The sequence below is a fragment of the Anthonomus grandis genome, chromosome 2 (assembly GCF_022605725.1).
Source record: "Anthonomus grandis grandis chromosome 2, icAntGran1.3, whole genome shotgun sequence".
NCBI lineage: Eukaryota > Metazoa > Arthropoda > Insecta > Coleoptera > Curculionidae > Anthonomus > Anthonomus grandis.
In genome coordinates, this window is record NC_065547.1 from 21186853 (window position 1) to 21209079 (window position 22227).

At 32.6% G+C, this 22227-nt stretch overlaps 1 protein-coding gene across 2 annotated transcripts in view; it reads left to right on the forward strand.

Annotated features, from left to right (window-relative positions):
* Window positions 1–10414: 10414 nt before the first annotated feature.
* Window positions 10415–22227, forward strand: part of LOC126750179 (brachyurin-like) — a 57001-nt gene continuing 45188 nt past the window's right edge. For both annotated transcript variants that reach the window (XM_050459708.1, XM_050459709.1), the window contains exon 1: window positions 10415–10715. In XM_050459708.1, the coding sequence (XP_050315665.1) occupies window positions 10539–10715 (177 nt within the window). In that variant the 5' untranslated portion in view covers window positions 10415–10538. The remainder of the gene's footprint in view (window positions 10716–22227) is intronic.

The window sequence follows — 22227 nt, forward strand, 5'->3', positions numbered from 1 at the left end:
TAATAATAACCACCAAATAAAAATAAATCTCAATACCCCAAAAAAAAGAAATATAATATTAAATTTGAAAACAAACCAAAACATTTTACCTTTTTGTGTCAAAAAGTAAATCTTTAATGACTTAATCCACAGAATAAATGTGCCTTAGTAATTTGTACTACCTATTCTCTCATCACTTATTATAAACACCCCACTGATGGCGCTAAAAACTAAACTGATAAAATCAAAATTTTTGATTAAACTGATTTTACATACTTAAATCTTATCTTTAACTTATCTTGGTATTAAGTATCCTGAATTTCTAGCTTTATAAAAATAAATCCAAAAATCCCAAATAATAAAATTTTAAGACCTGTGCAACTTTTCACGCTTGAGTGGCTGGGACTGAGGTCAGATGTCTAACAAAATAGTACGTGGGCGTCTGTAGTCAAATTTTATGAATCAAATGTATGAATTTAAAAAAAAAGGCTTAAAACATTTATTTATTTAATGGAATGATTAAATATCGCTTAAAATATTACTTTGTGACTTTTTCCACATAAAATTTTGCGATTTAAACATGCCATGTGACAATACAAGCAACACCGGCACACGGACTATTCGCGGCACATCAAAGATTCTAATAACTCTCTGAACTGAACTTTACTTTTTAAAATGTTCCTTTGTGTTTTGTGTAGTATAAGTTATGTTTTTCGATTGTTTTGTTTAAGAAGGAGTTTTTTTTCTTTAAACAGTAAAGATTTAAAGCAGAGAAATGGCGCAGAAATACTGTATTAAATTTTAATGGAGTTATTTTTTCTGAGTCTCTTTCCTGTTTTTTTTTTATAATATGGGGATGCAGCAAATCGATCTGCCAGTTTATCAGTCAGTGCTAACCCCATTCGAAAATGTTGAAAATACAGATTATCATCAAATTTTAGAACAACGTTTTTCAAATATATAACATTTTTGGGAACTTCGGTAACTTCTAAGAGGTTCTTCAAGTGTTCATTACTGGAACTTAAATGATCACCAATCAATGACTTGGTATTTTTAATATGGACAACTAATCTAGAATAAAATCAATTTCATTAAAGCAGGAATTGCTACAAACTATCCATAAAACTAATAAAAAACAGTAGGACAAGCAATTATTATTTGTAACACAAACTATTATTGGTTTTAAATGTAAAAATTAAATAAAATAAGCACCACTTATCAGAAAACACAAAAAAAATAAATAGTCGACATATGTACATCAAATATGTCATTAAAAATCTACTAGGCAAATCCAGAACTCAAAATTCTAATAAGAGTCCAAGGATCGATTGAACTAGTTACAGATCGATCCTGAATAAGTAACAAAACATCCGCGAACGGCAGGATTTCGAACTAGAAGTTCAGGACTGGTCACCGCGAACGCTCTTTTTAACAATGCGCATGCGAAGTAACTCTGAACTTGTCCAGGACTGCCATCGCGAACAAATCTATTGTTAATGGATTATTGGAGTACATTAACTCATTTAAATATGTATCTGAAATAAAGCTAAAGAATTTTATTTTATCCTAATCAATATCTGATGCTAACATCAAAAAGTAACCTTTATCATTAGGTGTTTGCTATGGATATTGCGATTAAATAATAACATGAGATTTCTTATTTAATGAAATTTGAATTTTCCCGCGCTAATTTGGCTACGCCTTTTTACCATTTTGATTGGTCCAATTAGTCCGTTGCCAAGCGAGAGGACGCTAGGAGATTTGTCGAAGAATTTTGATCAGATTGTATGCAACCACTACTTCTCTATACAGGGTGGCCATTTGAAAACGAAACAGAGCCTATTTTGGGTCCCTCAGAACATTTGCGAAAAAATCCTCGGACCCGTCAATTTTTGATTCAAGGGGGAACCATTTTTTTGCTAGTTTCGCCTCCCTGAGGGCAAAGCCCTAGCGGGGGTGACAAGAGCCCCCAAAATTTTAAATGGAACGGGGGCTCGAGTGATATGAGCCTTTTGAAGGTATTTTTATGTAGATTATAACCCTAAAGTTTTAAATCGTTACTATTTGCCTAGTCGATACAGGGGCTAATAAAAGTTACAAAAACATGTCAAAATTTTTTATGAAAAATAATTCTTGTAAATTTAGCAGTTAAATAAAAACAAAAAATTTTGTTCTCCTACATTGCGAACCGTTCTTTCTGTTGTTTCTTTTAATACCCGTAGGTATCTATGCCAATTCTGCAAGGGAACTCTAGGACTGTTATTATAGCAACATTTTGAAGTTTAATAGTGGTTGTCAATTACTGCTGTCAGATCATAGTATGTCAAAGAAATAGCTCTTTAAAGTTAATTACAAAATTGAGTGTGATAATGGTTTATTCACTTGCTAAAAGAGTTGAAATAATTTCTCTTTTCTTTGCGAACAATGAAAATGTTATTAGAACTGCCCAGCTCTTTAACACACTACAACACCCTAATCGACAGGTCCATCGCAAGTACATTTTGGAATTGGTTCAAAAATTTAGGGAAACTGGGTCTGTGACTAATAAAAAGCGCGAAATGGATAATCCAGTGGTGAATGAAGCTTCAGAAGTAGCTATTTTAGCCCATATTATGCAAGATCCTACACTGAGCACAAGTAAGTTATCAACCGTTTCTGGTATTAAGAGAAGCAGCATTCAGAAGATATTTAAAAAAACAAGTTTCATCCGTACAAAATGCATCTCGTACAAGAACTAAACGAAGACGATTTTGATAGGCGAGTACAATTTTGTGAAACTATATCTGAACAAGCCGCCAATGATCCACACTTTCTATTTAATATATGTTTTTCTGACGAATGCTCCTTTTTCCTAAACGGTACTGTGAATCGTCACAACTGTCGCTATTGGGCTGATTCAAAGCCTAGAATATTTCGTGAGGTGCATACACAACATCCTGAAAAATTAAATGTTTGGGCTGGCATTTTTGGTAAACATATCGTAGGCCCCTTTTTTTACCTGGCAATTTAACAGAGAGATGTACCTGGAGTTATTAGAAAATACAATTCATCCAGCATTAGTAGCATAAATTATACTTTTTAAATTTTTTTTGTAACTTTTATTAGCCCCTGTATCGACTAGGCAAATAGTAACGATTTAAAACTTTAGGGTTATAATCCACATAAAAATACCTTCAAAGTAAGGTATCACTCGACCCCCCGTTCCATTTAAAATTTTGGGGGCCCTTGTCACCCCCGCTAGGGCTTTGCCCTCAGGGGGGCCAAACTAGCAAAAAAATGTTTCCCCCTGGAATCAAAAATTGACAGGTCCGAGGATTTTTTCGCAAATGTTCTGAGGGACCCAAAATAGGCTCTGTTTCGTTTTCAAATGGCCACCCTGTATATTTGTGTTCTATGGTGAATAGCCAATTCGCTAGTACTTTAACCACACAAATATCTTGCAAATCAATAACAAAAGATATTTAAAAAAGACATCAAATAATAAGATTTATTTTGAAAGTAGAGATATTTGATAGTAAGGAAATTAACCAGCAGGGTCTCAAATTATAATGACACAGTTTTAGTTGTGGGGCACTACAGATGAATAAGGTTAAAAAGACTATAAAACATCCAAATAATGTAATATTCAGGGGTATTTCAGAAGCTCTAATTAAGGTAGAAAAGGTAAACACAATCTAAAAGAAGCTTAAGATGCCAAAGCCGAAGTCAGGTAAATTATCCAATGTGTCTTACAGAATAAAACAATTGTTCAATTCGCCAAACTATAGGTTCCATTTATTACTAGTTATACTTTTGTCGTGAAAAATTATTACGTTTGTAACAATGATTTTAGACTGTTACAAATGGAATATAAATTTTTTTGAGATTTATATTCCTTTTCTCATTTAGATTAGATACTAAGATTGAGTAGCGAAAGAACAAAAACACTGTATCAAAAGATAATAAATAGTTATCAGTAGAGCTAGTAATTGTCAAATATTTTTTGAAAATTTAAAAATTTAGTGCCAATATAACTAAGGTACTTTTAATTACACTGTGGACATGCACCTTTATATATTGGCCAATTATTCTTCTCTCTAATTAAAATTCTAAAATTAGTTTTACTTTCGTCTTGCCTTGTGTTAACCAATTTGGTTCTCAAAATGTACTCTATTAGCATGAAATTACCATTCGAAACATGTTATTTGTCAAAATGTGGTTTTTTCATAATTTTAGGTTCACCTTAATTTTTTTTACTATATTTGATAATACTATTGTATAAAATATGTTTATGAAATGAACAAGAGAAACTAAAAACTATATTTATATCTCATCATAATTTTTTTTTAATAAAAAAGATTATCAACATATTTAACTCTGTTCTAAAATAATTCCACAAACTAGATATTATCCTACAGGGTGGCACATTAGATATTAGGTATGGAAATTTCTTACCTCAACGTCTATTTTTAAGCATACATATATTTAATTGTATCAACTGTATTTTTGGGGTATAATCATTTTTTTTAAATTATAACCTAATAGGAACAATTTCTTTTTTTGATATCCTTTAAAAATATCTTAACAGACAGAAAAACACAGAAAGAAAATAATTTAGTGAGGTTAAAACAAATCTGAAAAGAATGTTAGCAAGGAAATTCCGCAATATTTTTTAATTATTTCTGATATTCTTATAGAGTACCTTTTATGCAATAATGATTTTTTTATTTTAAAGATTTGTAAAAAGCAGAACGAAGACTTAAAATTAATTGTTAAAAGCGGCTTTAACTTTTTTTTGCAACATTTTTCCTGTTTAAATATTTTAAATCTAATTAAAAATTGTTTTAAAAATTAACAGATTTATTTTTTAGGATTAAATTATTTGTTTACTTTTCCGAAATCTCCTTATTAAAAAAAATTTACCCATAAACATAGACATTTTGTGAAATGGTCCTAATCCCAATTCAATGTTAATAATAAAAAGTTAATAACCAAAGTAAAAAGTAGATAGTTTTAGATACACAACATACAACAAGAGAAAGTACACCACTGGAGTACCCGAGATTATTGGATTTATAAATAGGTAGCTAATTCCTATTTTGTGAAGAGCACTAATCTTGTTTGACAGGCACTGGACACTTAATATTAATCGGGGGACAAGTTTATATTGTTTATTACTTTAGTATCTCAATTAAACGTCTACAGCGAAAATATTGAAATCGAATGACGTATGAATGGCAATGATTTTGCGAGGTTATGTTGATAAATACAAAATAGAAAGCTACATTTAGTTAACACGTTAAGCGCCAGCAAAAAAAATTGCAATTTTCAATTTTGGACTAACCATAAATTTTGAAAGATATCATGATAATAAATACCTTAACATTAGTAATTGTTGAATTATTGACACATTTTTATAAATATTGACAGTTATTGACAGTTGGTCCCATGGGACCAACGCGGTCTGGCGAATGCAAATTTTTAACGCGGGACCGTTGGTCCGCGTGGTGGGAGGTGAGTTATTGCATCATTCTGTTTCTCGTGCATATTGGTAGCGCATGTGTCTAATTCTTATCTTTGCAATTTTGTTGTACCTGTGCTTGTTATAATGTGAGTTTTGAGTGGTTCATTGGAAATATAAAGGTAAGTGAATATAATATGCTTTTTTTGTGCTAAAGGTTATTTTTACGATCCTATGAACATCGCACATCGGAATAGCTTGAACAATATTATATTTATATTTTACGGTTGTTCTAGCAAGTTTGTTTTTTTCTAGATGTCTGAAAACAAACGTGATAGAAAACGAGCACTAAGGCCCGATGAACTTGAGGCATTAGCTTTGAGGTTGGACATGTCAGATGAAGATTGTAGCAGTTTCTATGACTCTGATGCTGATCCATGTTTTGAGCCGACTGATTCAAGTTCTGAGACTGACTCAGAAGCTGAACGAATTGTTCCAAAGCCACACTCGAAAAAGCTTTGTTTACCAAAACCAACTGAAAGTGAATTTAAACCTTTAACCTCTACGAGTTCAGCTAATTTAACTGAAATTATTCTTCCAGAAAATCAGACTGTTGAGCATTTGTTTCCTAGAAATCCTTGTAAAACTGTTTTACCGTCAGTTGCTGATAATATAACTCAAGTTATTCAACACATTGACAATGATCCTGAAGATACGGTCGATACAGATCAGAATAATGTCAGACATTTGCAAAAGGAATGGGGTCCTCCAACCGGAAATCAGCCAAAACTTCCATTCAATGGAGGCACAGGAGGGGTTGAACCAAACGTAGCAGCCTTGTTAGCACCCGACTGTACCGCTGGTACTGTTTATTCTGCTTTGATTGACGATCGAATTCTACAGATGATCGTCGATCAGACTAATTTATATGCCACCCAACAACTCCTAGAGAACGATGCAGCTCCAGGATCTCGACTTCATTCTTGGAATCCAGTTACCATTCAAGAAGTAAAAACTTTTGTAGGCTTGGTAATGTGGATGGGTCTCGTAAAATTGCCCTCTATAAGAGATTATTGGAGCCAAGACCCATTATATCATGTTCAATTTGCAAGAACAAAAATGACCAGAAACAGATTTGAAATAATTCTAAAGATGTTTCACTTTACAGATAACTCCGCTTGTATACCAGGAGATCGTCTGCATAAAATCCAACCTTTAGTAGATATATTGGTTGAAAATTTCCAAGCACTTTACATACCAGGGGAGTATATGTGTGTGGACGAGACCATGGTCCCATTCAGGGGACGGCTTATTATGAGACAATACATGAAACAAAAACGGCACCGATATGGAATCAAACTATTTAAGCTGTGTGCTGGAATGGGTTACACCTACAACCTAAAAGTTTATTGCGGTAAAAATTTAGAAATAGGAAAAACTTTACCAACGGACATCGTTTTATCTTTGGGAAATAATTTACTGCACGAAGGTCGTACTATGTGCACTGATAATTGGTATACTAACCTAGATTTAGCTAATAAACTCTTAGATGCGAATACACATTTGATTGGAACTTTGCGCTCTAATCGAAAGGGTTTGCCTAAGAGTGTCGTAACAAAAAAATTAAAAAAAGGTGAAATTATTGCTGAAGAAAATCACAGAAGAATTACGGTTCTAAACTGGAAAGATCAGCGCAATGTTCTTATGTTATCTACGAGACATTCCAGTGAAATAGTTGAAGTTGGATGCAGAGGAGGAACCAAAGTCAAACCAAAAATGATAATCAACTATAATGCTGCAAAATCATCAGTCGATTTATCGGACCAAATGGGCGCCTATAGCAATCCTTTACGTAAAACCATAAAGTGGTATCGTAAGTTGGCATTTGAACTTTTGCTTACTACTTCTGTAGTAAATGCACATATAATTTACAAAGAAATTTCCGGCCAAAATATATCCATCGTTAATTTCAAAAAGGAACTGGTTCGTCATCTAACTGAGGTAGTTGATAATGGTGATCGTGAACTATCAATTGATATTTCTAAAACCAGGCAACATGAATTAAAAGCCAAAGAAGGAAAAAAACATGAAGTAAGACGCATGTGCGTAAACTGTTACAAAGAATTATCCCAAAAAGAAGGTAGGAAGGCAGCACAAAATAAAACAAAAAAAGTTATTACTTTTTGTCAATCATGTGATGGAGAGCCCTTTATGTGTCTCAATTGTTTCAATAAGCTTCACAAAAAAAATTAAAACGTCATGTGTTTATTGTTAGCTTTGATAAATAAAACATTTTGTACAAAAATATTTTTATATACATACCTGTCATTTATAATGGACCACATAGGTAACCCGAAAACAAAAATCATACCCCGCATATTTTTTGCAGTCTATATGACCGCGACGGTCCGTTTTAATGATTTAAAGCATATAAAAGGGGACCTACGGACAGTAAGCGATGTTCAAATTTATAACACATTGTAGGTCCCATCGGACCAACAAGGTCAGTTCTGACCCAAATGCCGTAGGTCCCATGGGACCGTCATGGCGCTGAACGTGTTAAGAATTTAAGGAAGTAATCCTCACCTAAAATGAGACAAAGTTTCAATTAACTTGAGATAGATGCATGCACTTTAAAATATTTGTTTTATTATTCTGATAATTTTGAATCTTACTAATCTAAACTTAAACTTGAATCTTATAAATCCTAAGACCATGAAAATGATCTTCATTTAAATTTTTGCTTGTATTTACTTAACAAATTCAGTTAAAAACAATTTTATTTTTTTTCTATTTTTACTATTACGACTTTTACTTTCCTTATGTGTACAGTGTTTCCACATTAATAGGTACAACCATCTATAAAAATCAAAATCTAGATGATTTTATAAGGGTTTGTAATTAGCAAAGGTTTATATAGTAAAAATAAACAACTCTATATATTATTCTATCATAAACACAATCAGACATACAATACACAATAATTCGGTTTTGAGAAGCAGTGAACCAAATACGTTTAAACAAGGATGGTGATCCATTATCCACGTATTAAATAAGGAGGAAGCTATATCGCCTGTTGCAGATGATATACCCAAGATTCGTATACAAATCGCCAAAAATTAGGCAATCCGCTATACTTACACGTCAAACGTCAGCGCCGTCAACTTCATTACCGTTATTTAATATATTTTTTGTTGGCAACACTGAAAATGTTCAGAGTGACTAACATCAAAAGGACATAACCACCATAAAAATGGCGGCCACCAGGCAATGGTCATTTTAGGATATCGTAGCCATATGCATTAGCAGTCTAGATATATTTATTAAGTTCGTGGCCAGAACAGAAAGCCAATCGGGAAAAATCCAAGTTAAAAAATACAGAGTGACTCATCTATCGGAGAATAAATTAAACAATACAGCTTCTGCAACATATCGCAAAATCACGTTCCGCGCCATCTTTCGATCGATCGGAAAACCTCAAAACAACCCGACACGCTCCTTCCATTTAACTTTCTTTTCTAAAGGGGCATTTTCTGTGCTCTCAGTGTTAAGTGTACAGTGTTTTGTTTAGTTGTGTCGCCAAAAGTGCTTTGCGCGTCGTGGTTTATCTGGTTTGAATTTACCTGTGACTGTTTTGTGAGATTTCAACAACCGGACTTTCATTTAACGTTCCTCCAACCCCTAGACAACGACATAAAAACCTACATTACTACGATTTTCTATTTAGCTTAAACTTGATAATAAATTAAATTGTATAAACACTAGAATTTAGTGCCCAAAATTTTTTAATTTGTTAAGAATTTACACTTAAACTTCGCTTGCGGTTTGCTTTTTCTTCTAATTATCGTAAAAAGTACTTAAACTTTTACTTTTTAAACTTAACTTAAAAAAAAACTTTTTTTATTTTTAACACCCTGTAGATACATTCAGGATACACATTCATGTAAAAAAATCTTACTTTTTGTTGGAGACTTACCCTGTAAAGTTTGTCGATAGCGTTCCCGGACACCTGGTATATACTGCTATCTTAATTTACGAACGAATGAGCCAAATGATTATTTAATTAGTCTTAACTTTTTTATTTTGCACAAATTATACAAATAATGTATATTTTAGTTACGCAATATATTTTAATTAGAATTTCTAAACAACAAAATGGCAAAATGCAAATTTTAATTATAACAAGAAATACAAAAATATAATAAAATAAAACCTTGTATGAAGACTTGAACTAATTTTTTTTACTAACATGAAAGAATTGTGAGAAAGTATAAAGGCCAATAAATATAAAATGCCCTCCGTGTCTCCTTGCATGTAAGGTTTTGTCCAGATTGGCTCCCAGATACATGATACGGTTCTCTAATATTCTGGCCCCTTATTAATATTAGCAATAATGGATTATTTATTTTTCTCTTTCTTCTGAAGAGTGTAGCAGCCGAATGGGATGTTGATTACTGAATACTATCATCTTCAAGCCTAGGTTAATCGTTTGACAGAGTATTTCTGAGTGTCTACCATAGTAACTAGAAGTGCATTTTCGTCTTTATATATCATCCCTTTATATCATCCATATATATTTTAACTCTTTTTTACATGACAACCTTGGTTGAATCCAAATTTAAATTAAACAAAATGGGACACAGTAAGGAGCCTTCCGAAAAGCCAAATGTATTTCTAGGCCCTATCAAGAGTACAAGATTTGTGCTTCAAGAAACTATGTGGGGTGGAAAAGTTAACATAATCATATGCGGATTTTATGTCAAATATTACTAGGGCAAAGCAAATATCCCCCATATTTATTTCTGCAATATGTTTGGGTCTAATTTGTTCTTTAAAGACAACTTTAACGTAAACTGTTAAAATTACACTAAACATAAATAATATCATTACTTATAAATTACATAATATTGTCATTGTAATTAAATTTAGAAACAGAATGTTGCTAAAACATTGATCACAACCTTGGTTTTTTCCTTGACATGTTACATTGTCATTTTTCAGTTTAAAGTGTCACCGTCTTGTTTTAATAAAAAAATAACTTACTACCAATTAAGCACTATACCATTAAAAAAAAGAACCATTTCAGCAATTATATTGAAAAATAATGCAATAGTCATAAATGAATTTCAGCGTGCAAGCTATGGCTTTAAGTTTCATTTTATTTCTGGGGTACCACAGCATTAAACCATCGACTAGTACAGATTCTAAAATATCAAAAATAGAAGATAGAAAAACCGAATTTAGATATGATGGAGAAAGATCCGATTATATCATGACCAAATCATCGACAAGAAAGGTAAGTACGTACGGTCATAATATATCTGCAAATAATCATAAGTTAGATGGAAAACTATATGTAACCATCATGTATTGTTTTATACAAAATTATGCAGTAAATAATATTTTATATATGTAGACATATTCCGAATCAATGTGTTTTGAGATGGGGTCGTGATTAAATACGAGGTATTTCATAATGGGCGAGACTTGTTTAATTTTTGTTAAAGGTGTCGCTGGGGGAGATTTATTTGGTGAAGCTACAAGAAACCGCAAAATAAATTATTAGTGAAGGGACCTTTAAGTCGAATCGTTCGAAATAAATAAGCGGGACTTTTATGAAGTATAATACAAAATAGAAGTTGAACTACAACGAAACTGGCACCTATTGCCCATAGTCAACCATTTAGCCTCGTTAGGTTTATGGATGATAGGTTAAAGTTTTATTATTCTATATCTAAAATATGATATAAACATTTTATATAATTAGTATATATTGTGCTAAAGCTTCAGTAGTTTATAGTCTTCAGGCAAAGACTATAAGCGACATCCACAAAATCAAAGTTAACCGGCCAAGATAGTTACATACCATAGGCATATAAATAAATAAATAATCCTTATTTATATGTCTATGTTACATACCTACTTAAGATTTAAGTTAAATATTTCCATTCAAATGGTATTTATCTTATTTATATGTATACACTTTTCGTCTACTTTTTTATACCGACTATATAAAACTAGGCCAGAATGTCTTATTGAGAAGTGAATACTAGGAAACCAATTGCTTAATAATTTATGCCCCATCATTAAATGCCGATTTGCGCGTTCGTTCACTTACAAAAACTGTCAGGTTTTTTAATAAATATAAGCCAGTTTTGGAGGATGTTTCAATGTTTTTAACTAACAATTTAATATATTGTGCACTTGCATAATTTAAATGGGTATGGTAACACCGTTTGTTAAAAACATTAGTCGTAAAGCATTCTTCATGACTTATAAATAGGAATTAATTAAACCTATAAAAACATCGTAATTAAAAATGTTTGGCGTACACAAATCTGTGTACGTTATTTTAAGAAAAATTGTGTGTAATAAAAAGTGTACGTAATTTTTTTTTCAGTAAGTATGATCAATTCGGAAATTAAATAGCTGCCATAAAATATTATCAAGAAACTAATAATTTTAAATAGCGACCTTAGTTGGTCTTTAAGAAGCCAGCAGTTCTGAGAATTGAAAACATCTAATATTATCTCTAATTAGCAATTCAGTGGGCTGATTCTTCCATCATGGAAACCGCTGGCCCAGCTCTACCATTGTGTATACTTAATTAATTCTGAAGACTAGTTTAAGCTTCGTAATTAATTTATATTTATTTAAATTTTAATTTTTAATTAACAGTAAATCCTTTTTATGATTAAAACATTTTTGGTGTGAAATCGAGTTTTTAAGAGCTAATATTTAGACTATTTCTTTTAGACAGCATCATAACTAATTGAAATGCTTCCTCATTTTACGAAATACCTCGTATATTATAATTAAATTTATTAATTTCCCTGTTCTTTTTATTTATAAGAAAAAAGAATCTACAACATTGTGTATCGTTATTGACTATATCAATATACACGTAAAATTCATTTTATAAATTTTAATTTTTGGCTTTATAATATCGGAAGTGGTTTCTTTGTATTTGTCATTGTATTTTTGTGATGATCAAGTCAAACCCGTAATACAACAAATAGACGCTGCATTTATGAGACTCTGAAATTTTTCTCTTTGCTATCTTGTCTCTTGTTATCTATATGTTGTCTGCTTGGTCTAGACTTATCATAAGAAAAAAAAACATTAGTCGATGTAGTTCTATTAGTTGGCCTCCATAATATCCAAACCTCTCACCCTGGACTATTATTTGTGGGGCGGGTTTAGAAATGAGGTGTACTGGTGTACAAAGTGAAAGTTGACACTCGGGAGGCACTTAGAAAAGCAACATGAGTCATTCGTAGGCGAGGAATATTTATTTAAAGAGTTCTATAATAAAGTGTATCTGTTTAAAGAGTTCAATAATTAAAACTATGTTAAAGTAGAACATTTTGTTTACTTATAATTTGCTATATTATATTTGGTGAAGAGATGGCGTTGCGGTACTGACTGTACATACTCGAGCCGCTCCGTAATATATTTTAAAAATTTACATTACAAGTACCAAAAATTATTTTTAAATAGTGGGAAGTGTAGTGCAAAGTACCCGATATCTGGTGTTACAGAAGTTTCTGTTTAGTATGCACACAAGTGGTGAAAATGATTGATTTAAACCGATGACCACGTTCAATCAAAAGATGGGTCTATCAACAACCGATCTAAGAGAAATAAAGTCTGTCATCATAAGTGTTTTTAACGAAAAATTTCTTCAGGAAATAGCTGACCAAGTAGTCCAAATCATCGGAACAAAATTCGAGGAAAGGAATGCTGAGCAAAATAAAAAAATTACAGCCCTTATAACTGAAGTAAGTAACCTCAAACAGGGCTACCAGCAATTAAAAATAGAAGTGAATTCACAAGAGCAAGCGTTGCGCAGTCTTAACGTACGAATATTTGGTGTCAAAGTGTATCAAGGTGAAGATCTACACAACACAATCCTCGACCTGGCCAACAATAGTTGAAATTAAATATTCAACATTCCGACATAAAAAAATGTCACCGAATTGCATCGAAAAATGTAATCGATAAGCCGTCGTCTATATTGGTTAACTTTTCAAATGACGCGATCTGCGTAACTAACGGCGGCCATATACGTAACGGTTTACCTGTACGGTAGGTCTGCGCAGGTTACTCTGCAGATATTCCGGCACAGACAAAAGAGCACATATACGTTACGGTAAAAAGCGGAGGGATTCAGTTCAGTTCGAGATGGCGACCAATCAAGAAGACGACGCGATCGCTTTAGTCGGTTTAGTAGTGGCGACTAAATCTTTTCAAAAACAAGGAAAAAAATGCAAAACCTGGTGTAAGGACTGGCTTTTGAAAAGGAATGACTACACCCACATAAAATTACTACAAGAATTACGCTGTTCTGAACCAAGAGGTTGCTGTATTTATTTGCGGATGAAAGTCTACCAAAAATTATTGTCAATGGTAACTCCTTTGATACAAAAGAACAATACAGTTATGAGAGCTGCAATTTTCGCACATGAAAGATTGACAGCTACCCTAAGATTCCTTGCAACTGGCCAGTCATACGAATAGCTCAAGTATTCTACTATAATATCGCCCAAAGCTCTTGGTAAAATAATTCCAGAGTCATGTGAAGCTATATATAAAGTGCTACGAAAGAACTATTTTCAGGTACGTACAATAACAAATAAATATAAATTAAATTAATTTTTTTTGCTGTAAAGATTTTTATTTAATGCCTCCAACGAAAAAAATACATACTAGCATCTAACTGCGAGAAATAGGTACCTACTATACTTGTCTGGCTCGTACAATCTGCCACTATTGACTGTGTAGCTTGTTAATTATAATTAGAAAATGGCGAGACATAAGGTGTGCTGGTGTATGAAGCGGTGCTGTTCCTGGGACTGCTCAGTGTAGGGTTCGAATACTCAGGATTATTATATGATCCGGCGCATCAAGCATGCCAATTTCCGCGTCAAATAATATATCATTCATTTTTTTCTCAACCATTAAACTCTGACGTTTATCCAGAGATCTGATTCTCATAGCAATGCTTTTACCAAAAAGGTCATAACAATCTCGGCTACAGGAAAGCCGAGACTTCTTGAAATGATCACGTACCAAAACTAAAACATCATTCGACAGTTCCTCATTTCTTTGACAGATCAGGTCTTGACGCAGGAAGTCGCCCGCATTCGTTGGAGTCATTATAGCGTCCATTTTCACTTGACCTTGCTTGTTTTGGACTAAATTCGTTTTTCTCTGTGGTTAATGTTACTTCATTCACGCAAGGTATTGGTGCTGGTTCCTCAAGCATCTCCTGCAACAAATATACATATTATTGGACACAAATGCTCAAAATCGACATCATACAATTTTTTGTATAACAATACAGCACTAATAGCAAGCAAATTTATTAACTTCAGCTTAAATAAGCATATAATGTACGTATAATGTATAACGAATTTAGCAAATTATAATTATAAATTTAGGGAACACAAAAATCATGTTCTTTTTCAGTTTCCTGATTCTGCTGAAAAATGGGAAGGAGTTGCAGGAATGTTTTAGGAAAAATGATAATATGGTTCCCTCAGGTTATACCGGATCGTTCTACTTAAAGGCAGCATGGTACTGCTCGCTATAGTGGATCCTACATATCGGTTCCTCTTAGTGGATTTTGGAACTAATGGCCGAATTTCAGATGGAGGAGTTCTTTCAAATACCACATTTCATGACAGATTGATCAGTAATAATCTCAATATTCCAGAGCCTAGCGATGTCTCCGATAATTTCAAACAAATTTCCTACGTGTTTGTGGCCGATGACGCCTTTCCCCTAGCAACGAATATTATGAAGCCGTTTCGACAAGCTCAGCTAGACTCAACTTCTAAAGAGATTTTTAATTAGCAACTTTTTAGAGCAAGGCATATTGTGGAAAATGCGTTTGGAATACTTGCATTCAGATTTCGTATATTCCATACACAAATCAATTTAGAACCGAAAACCATATTAAAAGTAGTGATGGCAGCGTGTGTCTTGCATAATTTCTTAATGCAACAACAACCAATCACTTATTGCATCCAAATAATACATATCAGGAGAATTATGATGGGGAAGTTATATGCACCGGCTTGGATACCACCGAATCGAACATGATCGCATTGGAGTGTCAAAACCAGGGAAATTGGAATTCTCCCGTTAAACAGTTACGAGATAAATTCAGTTCCTATTTTATGCATGAAGGTAAACTTTCTTGACAGGAAAGTCGTATTCTTAAAAATAAGAAGTGAAAAAATATGTATCATTTGAAAAATATTTAATGAATTCCAGTATTCTTATTTAATTGATTATTTACATTGTCACTTTCATCATCATCCAAATTTAAAACAGACGAACTAGGCATGTCTTGACCTCCCAAAAAATCGAATAAGTTTTAGTACCGCAGTTTCGGTACGTACAAATTGTCTGTTGATGCTCCAAACTTCTTTGACATATCATGTTTCTTCTTCTCTTTACGTACGTTACTTCTCAAATTGTTATTCGTTTTTACTACCGAGTTTCTTGTAGTATCGGGCTTCAACTGCTTTAACTTTGTCACCAATTTTTCGTATGCTGCATTTCTCTTGTCGCGATCATGATATTCCTTACTTTTTACTGGCCATAAATAGGGTTCAAAATTATATATTTCAATAAACTGCTCTATTACTTTATTACTCTTCCGTCCTGATATTCTATCCATATAATTCCACAAAAAACTTAATAAACAACGCAACGTAAACAGACGCACCCGCTCAACAACAAACTGAAAAATAATTGACTGCGCAGGCATTCGATAAGCGGCACACACGCTCCGGAAAGCACAACTGCACAGGTCGAAAGATACGCCCTTGTATGAAGCTTGTATGGTGAAAATCGGAATCGTATGTCGGCCATCTTGCTTGGCAAAATTGACCGGGAGCTGACAGACAGTTATTGACATTGACTGGTAGAACATCATTTGCCATTGTCATACCATTTGAGTTTGTTTTTCATTTCAATGAAATGAGCGTGGATTGAGTTTGCTATTTGTTTTAAGGATGTTATTTTAAATTCGTGACTTTTTTTCTAAATAGTTCTCTTTCAATATTGGGAGTAATGTTTTAATTGATTTGCAGCAATTCCCCGTTTCTCGTAAGAAAATGTGATTTTATTTATTACTATTATGTTTTTGTATTGTCAATCTTTAGTCTTTAATAAAATCAAATTCACTTGCTTTCAAGTTTAATTTTTTAAGTATTTAATTTTTAACTTGATTATTATAAATACATATTACAAAATGTCTGGACTAGCATTTTCTATTCAACAATTAAGAATTGATTTAATATTTTTTTGAGTAGGCGTTTGCTTTAGATATTACGATTAAATGATAAGATTGTCACATTAAATGAAATTTGATTTCCCGCCTTGATTTGGACAAACTTTTCACCATTTTCGTTGGTCCAATTAGGCACGTCAAACTGTCAAGTTAGTTACAACAGTTTCTGTTGCCAAGCGAGAGGACGCTAGCTGATTTGTCAGAAGAATTTCTATCAGTTTGTATGCAACCACCACTTCTCTATATATTTCTGTTCTGTGCTTCTACGGTAGCCTGTTCAGGGCTGGGGTTCTAAAATTACGATTCGACATTCGACGATTCGACGATTCGACACGATTACTTGATATGACTGGATTCTAAATAAAATGTTCAATCCTGAGTGTCTTGCGGATTGCCTAGTTTATAACGATTTATCAACGATACGCTTGGGTATATCGTATGCACCAGACGATATAGCTTCTTCCTTATTTAATACATACAAAATATGTCACCATCCTTTTTTAAACGTATTTGTTTCATTGACTGTTTACCTATAGTCATACCAGGCTTTCATTAGTATATCAAGAAGTTTACTTAAACACAACTAATAGATCTAATTCGACGCTATTTTCCACAACCTTCTGTTAATAATAGAGGCAGAGGAAGTAGAGTCACCATTGAATGAGCAGTTTTAGTATGTTAAGATTTTATGCAACAGATTGTTACCAAAAAAGTATTGGAGAAGATTTTAAATTTGGAATTAGCAAAACTACTTAAAGTCATTGAATCCATAAAATTACTGAAATTATTGACAATCACCTTGCTGACCGATTCATTAATTTTTCAAATATGAGAGATGAGAGATAAATTAATAAATTAACATTTATGGAGAGATCCAATTTCCCTGATTTTATAGGTCCTTTTGATTGCACCCATGTTGACATATTAAAACCAAAAGTGGATGAACACAACAAGTTTTTGTGATTTTCCATGAATTCAGTTATTATTTTCCAATACGTAGTGGTGGTTTTAAACGATATTTCTTTATTTTAAGGAAATAATTTAGGCATATATTATATATGAGAATTTTTGAGAGAATGAGAGAATGAGAATTTTTAGTGTTTATCACTAGAAAAGACAATTGACGTTTCCATCTGTCAGATATTAGGGAAAATAACAAATATATACCAAGAAACCTAAATGAAATCGAATAAAACGAGTTTAGCCGACGATTGAAATTTAGAAACACCATTCTCGTCACGACTGAGTCGCGATCGCATTCGAAGTCGTGATCGTATCGAGATCGAGTCGTGATTTTAGAATCCCAGCCTTTACGAAGTCCCGGTTGGCATTATTAAACGCGGTGAGTGAATTTACAAAAAAAGATGTGTACGTTCTTACATACGTACGACAACATATATGCGAAGTTTAAAGGCAGCCTGTATAGAATTAGTGATTAAACTGTCTGCAATAAAAAAACAAAATAAAAATATCCATGTTAAAAAATAGAACTTTTCAGTATTTTAAGTACATTTGTTTTGTAAAAGAGAAACATAATATTTTATTTTGGTTTAGATGTAGGGGTGTTGATATCTATTTAGTTTTAAGTTCTTTCTGACTGATTAATGATTTTTGAAATTTTATCCAATATACATTTACACCCTGATTTGAATTATATATTTAATATTACATAAATAATATAAATGCTACCTCTTTTTCTAATATGCGTTATGCAACAAGTAATATCATATTACTTTTTCTTATATTATCCCACCATAGTCAAATTAATTAATACATTAACTTTATTTTTGCAGTCTCAAATAAGTTAACAAAAACAATATAGAATAAATTCATTTATTTATTTATTTACATGTATGTAAAGGCACTCTTAGTCAATCTGCTGTCAAAAGCAGGATATAGACTTTTGTGAAATGAGCGGATTTGGTTTGTTTTGGTTGGTGATATTACAAATTTTGGTTTATTACTAGTATATTTTTTTCTTTTTCTATTTTTTAGTTTAATTGTTTTGTTTCATTTTTATTTTGAAAGTATTTTAGCATTTAGGTTATGCTTAATCTTGGATGTTGCGGGGGTGGCGATGCGATGGGGGTGGGCATCAGGTAGGGAGCCTATTTAGGGTATTTGGATCATGGCTAATAACCATTACGGGCCGCAGGTGCCGAATGTCGATGAGGGTGTGGGATTGTGCCTATAAGATTTCTCGGAAAATTTGTCGGTGGGTCATTTAAATATTAGATCCATAAATACGGGCTTTGACAAATTTTCATGCTACCTTTCTCAATATCCATTTGATTTCTTTTGCATTACGAAAATATGGCTTGATAACAGCGCATACACTAGATACTTTGATCTGCCAGGTTATAAATTTATAAGACAAGACAGGGAGGAACATGGTGGTGGAGTAGGGCTCTATGTAAAAAACTCTCTAAACGTTAGTATACTACCTTTAACATTTGATAGCTTCGAGGTTTCAGGAATAACTTTTGAAATAAGAGAAACATCGTTTGCGTTAATTACTATATATCGTCCTCCATCTAGTAGTATACCAAGATTTCTAGATAACCTGGAAGACTTACTTGGTTTAACTCTAAACTTTGATCATGTTATTATGACAGGCAATTTTAACATTCATTTTTTAAAAGAGCACGAATATTTAAATAGACTTTACCAGTTTTCGAATATTTTAATTTATATCAACGTATATCAGAGCCAACAAGGATAAATATGGCAACTGGAAACGCAAGTCTTATTGACTACATACTAAGCAGCGATAGTTTGATTTCTCTAAAGTCACTATCAGTGCTCATCTCAGATACCATATCAGACCATAATATAATTTTTTAGATTTCTAAATAAAGAGAGAATATAAAGACTATAGGAAAACATATTTCGTTTCGATATTATAACACAATAAACATCGCAAATTTATATAATAATGGGGAACTTATTCTCTGGCACGAGATGTACCGCATGACTGATATTAATGAAAAAGTTGACTTTTTTAAGAGAAACAATTTGACAATCCTAAATAGGCATGCACCTATTAAAGCTAAAAAAATCAAGGAAAAACCGTTTTGTCCTTGGATAACACAAAATATAAAAAATTTTAATGAAAGTTAGGGACCGTGCGCATAAAAAATATTTAAAAACTAAATGTCCAGCGCATTTGCAGTATTATAGAAAATCAAGAAATTACACAAAACACGCAATCGTTAAAGAAAAAAATATTTTTTTAAGCAACTGTCAGATAAAAAGGAAATGAGTTTTGGAGAGTAGACAAACTTTATCTAACAAGAAATAAAAATCAAAATTCTTTACCAACTAATCTATTAAATCCAACCGAAATTCATAAATTTTTTAATAGTATTAATGCCCTTCCGGATACAGTAAGTAGAGAAGCAATAGATTAAAAAAAGCAATAATCAAACCTATTGTAAAAAATTCAGTACCTAAAGAATACAAGGATTTAAGACCAATCAGTACATTGCCTGCAGTGTCCAAAGTGTTTGAAGAACATATTTATAACCAGATTTCTAATTTTGTTGAAGCTTATAATTTAATATCCGATTACCAGTGAGGATTTAGAAAGAATTTTAGCAAGTCAACATGCATGAAGAGTTGCATGTTTGAAGAACATATTTATAACCAGATTTCTAATTTTATTGAAGCTTATAATTTAATACCCGATTACCAGTGAGGATTTAGAAAGAATTTTAGCAAGTCAACATGCTTAGTTAAAATATTAAATGACATAAGAGTAAATAAAGAGCAAAATCAAGTGACATGTGTGGCCCTGCTCGACTTCAATAAACCTTTCGACACATTTAACCACGAAATCTTGTTGGCCAAACTAAGGTATTTTGGAATCTCCGAATATAGTATTAACTTCTTTAAAGAATATCTATATAATTGTGAAAGTTGTGTTATGACAGTCTAACAGTTACAAAAACAATGGTCAGAGCTTAGGCAATCAAATCAAGGCGTACCTCAGGGTTCTATATTATCACCCCTACTTTTTTAACTCTACGTGGCAGGCATGTATAAAGCTGTAAAACATTCCACATTACAGCAGTATGCTGACGACTCACAACTGCATATTCCTGTTTCTATTGAAGATATGAATTCATTTCAACATAAGTTTAAGTTCGATTTAACGAATCTAGAAAACTACGTAAAAAATCACAACCTCAAATTAAATGCTGAAAAATCTAAAATTCTTTTGTTGTGTTAATGTGTAATAAAAGTTAGTTAGTTAATGTGTTATTGTGTAAATAATAATTTAAGGCAAAATTTTGAAAATCGTATAAATATTCATATAAAAACACTCCAGTTCCAATTGTCCCAGAGACAAAAAATTAGAGTATTATATTTGACAATTCTCTCTCTTTTGAACCCCATGTAAAAAACAAACTTAAAGCAGGCTATTTACGCCTGAAAAATCTTTTTAGATTTAAACAGAACCTGTCCACAAAACAAAAATATTTACTTTGTGTATGCCTTGTTTTATCTTTGTTCGATTACGGTGATGTGGTATATGGTGGCTCTTTACGTTCAAGTACCAAAAACGCAATTCGCAAGATTCAAAATTCCTGTATGCGATTTGTTTATAATATCCTATATAGAAAACATATAACGCCATATCCTAATGACAAAGATTTATTAAATATGACAAATAGACGAAAGCATCATATGTTTAACTTTATTTATCGGATTATAAAGGAAGACCAACCGGCAAACTTGCGAGGTGAATTTTTGGATTTTGAGCATGAACACATAACGCGAAACAATGATATTTTTGTTGTGCCGCGCCATAGAACCGCATCATTTCAGCGCTCTTTTAAATTTGCGGGGGTTAAAATGTGGAATAGTATTCCATTCAGCATTAAACAACTATCTTTAAACATATTTTCTAAAAAAAATAAATCACAATTGCTAGTTGAACAAAGATTGAAAGATATTTTGAAAACAAATGAAAATCCCTTAAGAACGTGGGTTTTTTAAAATAATAATGCTGAAGTCACCAGCACAGGTGCTCTGAATCGCGCGGAAATCTTACATTTATAATGATATTTCAAATGTTGTTATCTTAACATTGAGAAAAATCTGTACATTAATATTTTTGTTTTAATGAAACAATTTTAATAATACTTTAACAGGTGTATCAAGCACAAATGTTTACACAACCCTTAACCATCTTGACCTTGAGTTATTTCATTCGGCCAGACGTAGTAAGTCGTTTCCTTTGTGGTGCTTAATTAGCGTGCATCTCATTGTGCTACAAATGCTCGAAGTTGGCTCTATTTGCCTGAAGAAACAACGCTAGTCTAGTCGCCTATGAAATTCGCGTGCAGTGCGTAACTTATCTTAAAAGCTCGGCGCATGCTTCACGCATCCGGTCTTGAATGTTATCCCTCGTCGTAAGTCGTTGTTTAAGAACAATATTCTCTGAATAACCCCACAAAACAAAATCTGGAGAGGTCATATCGGGCAAGTTTACGGGCCA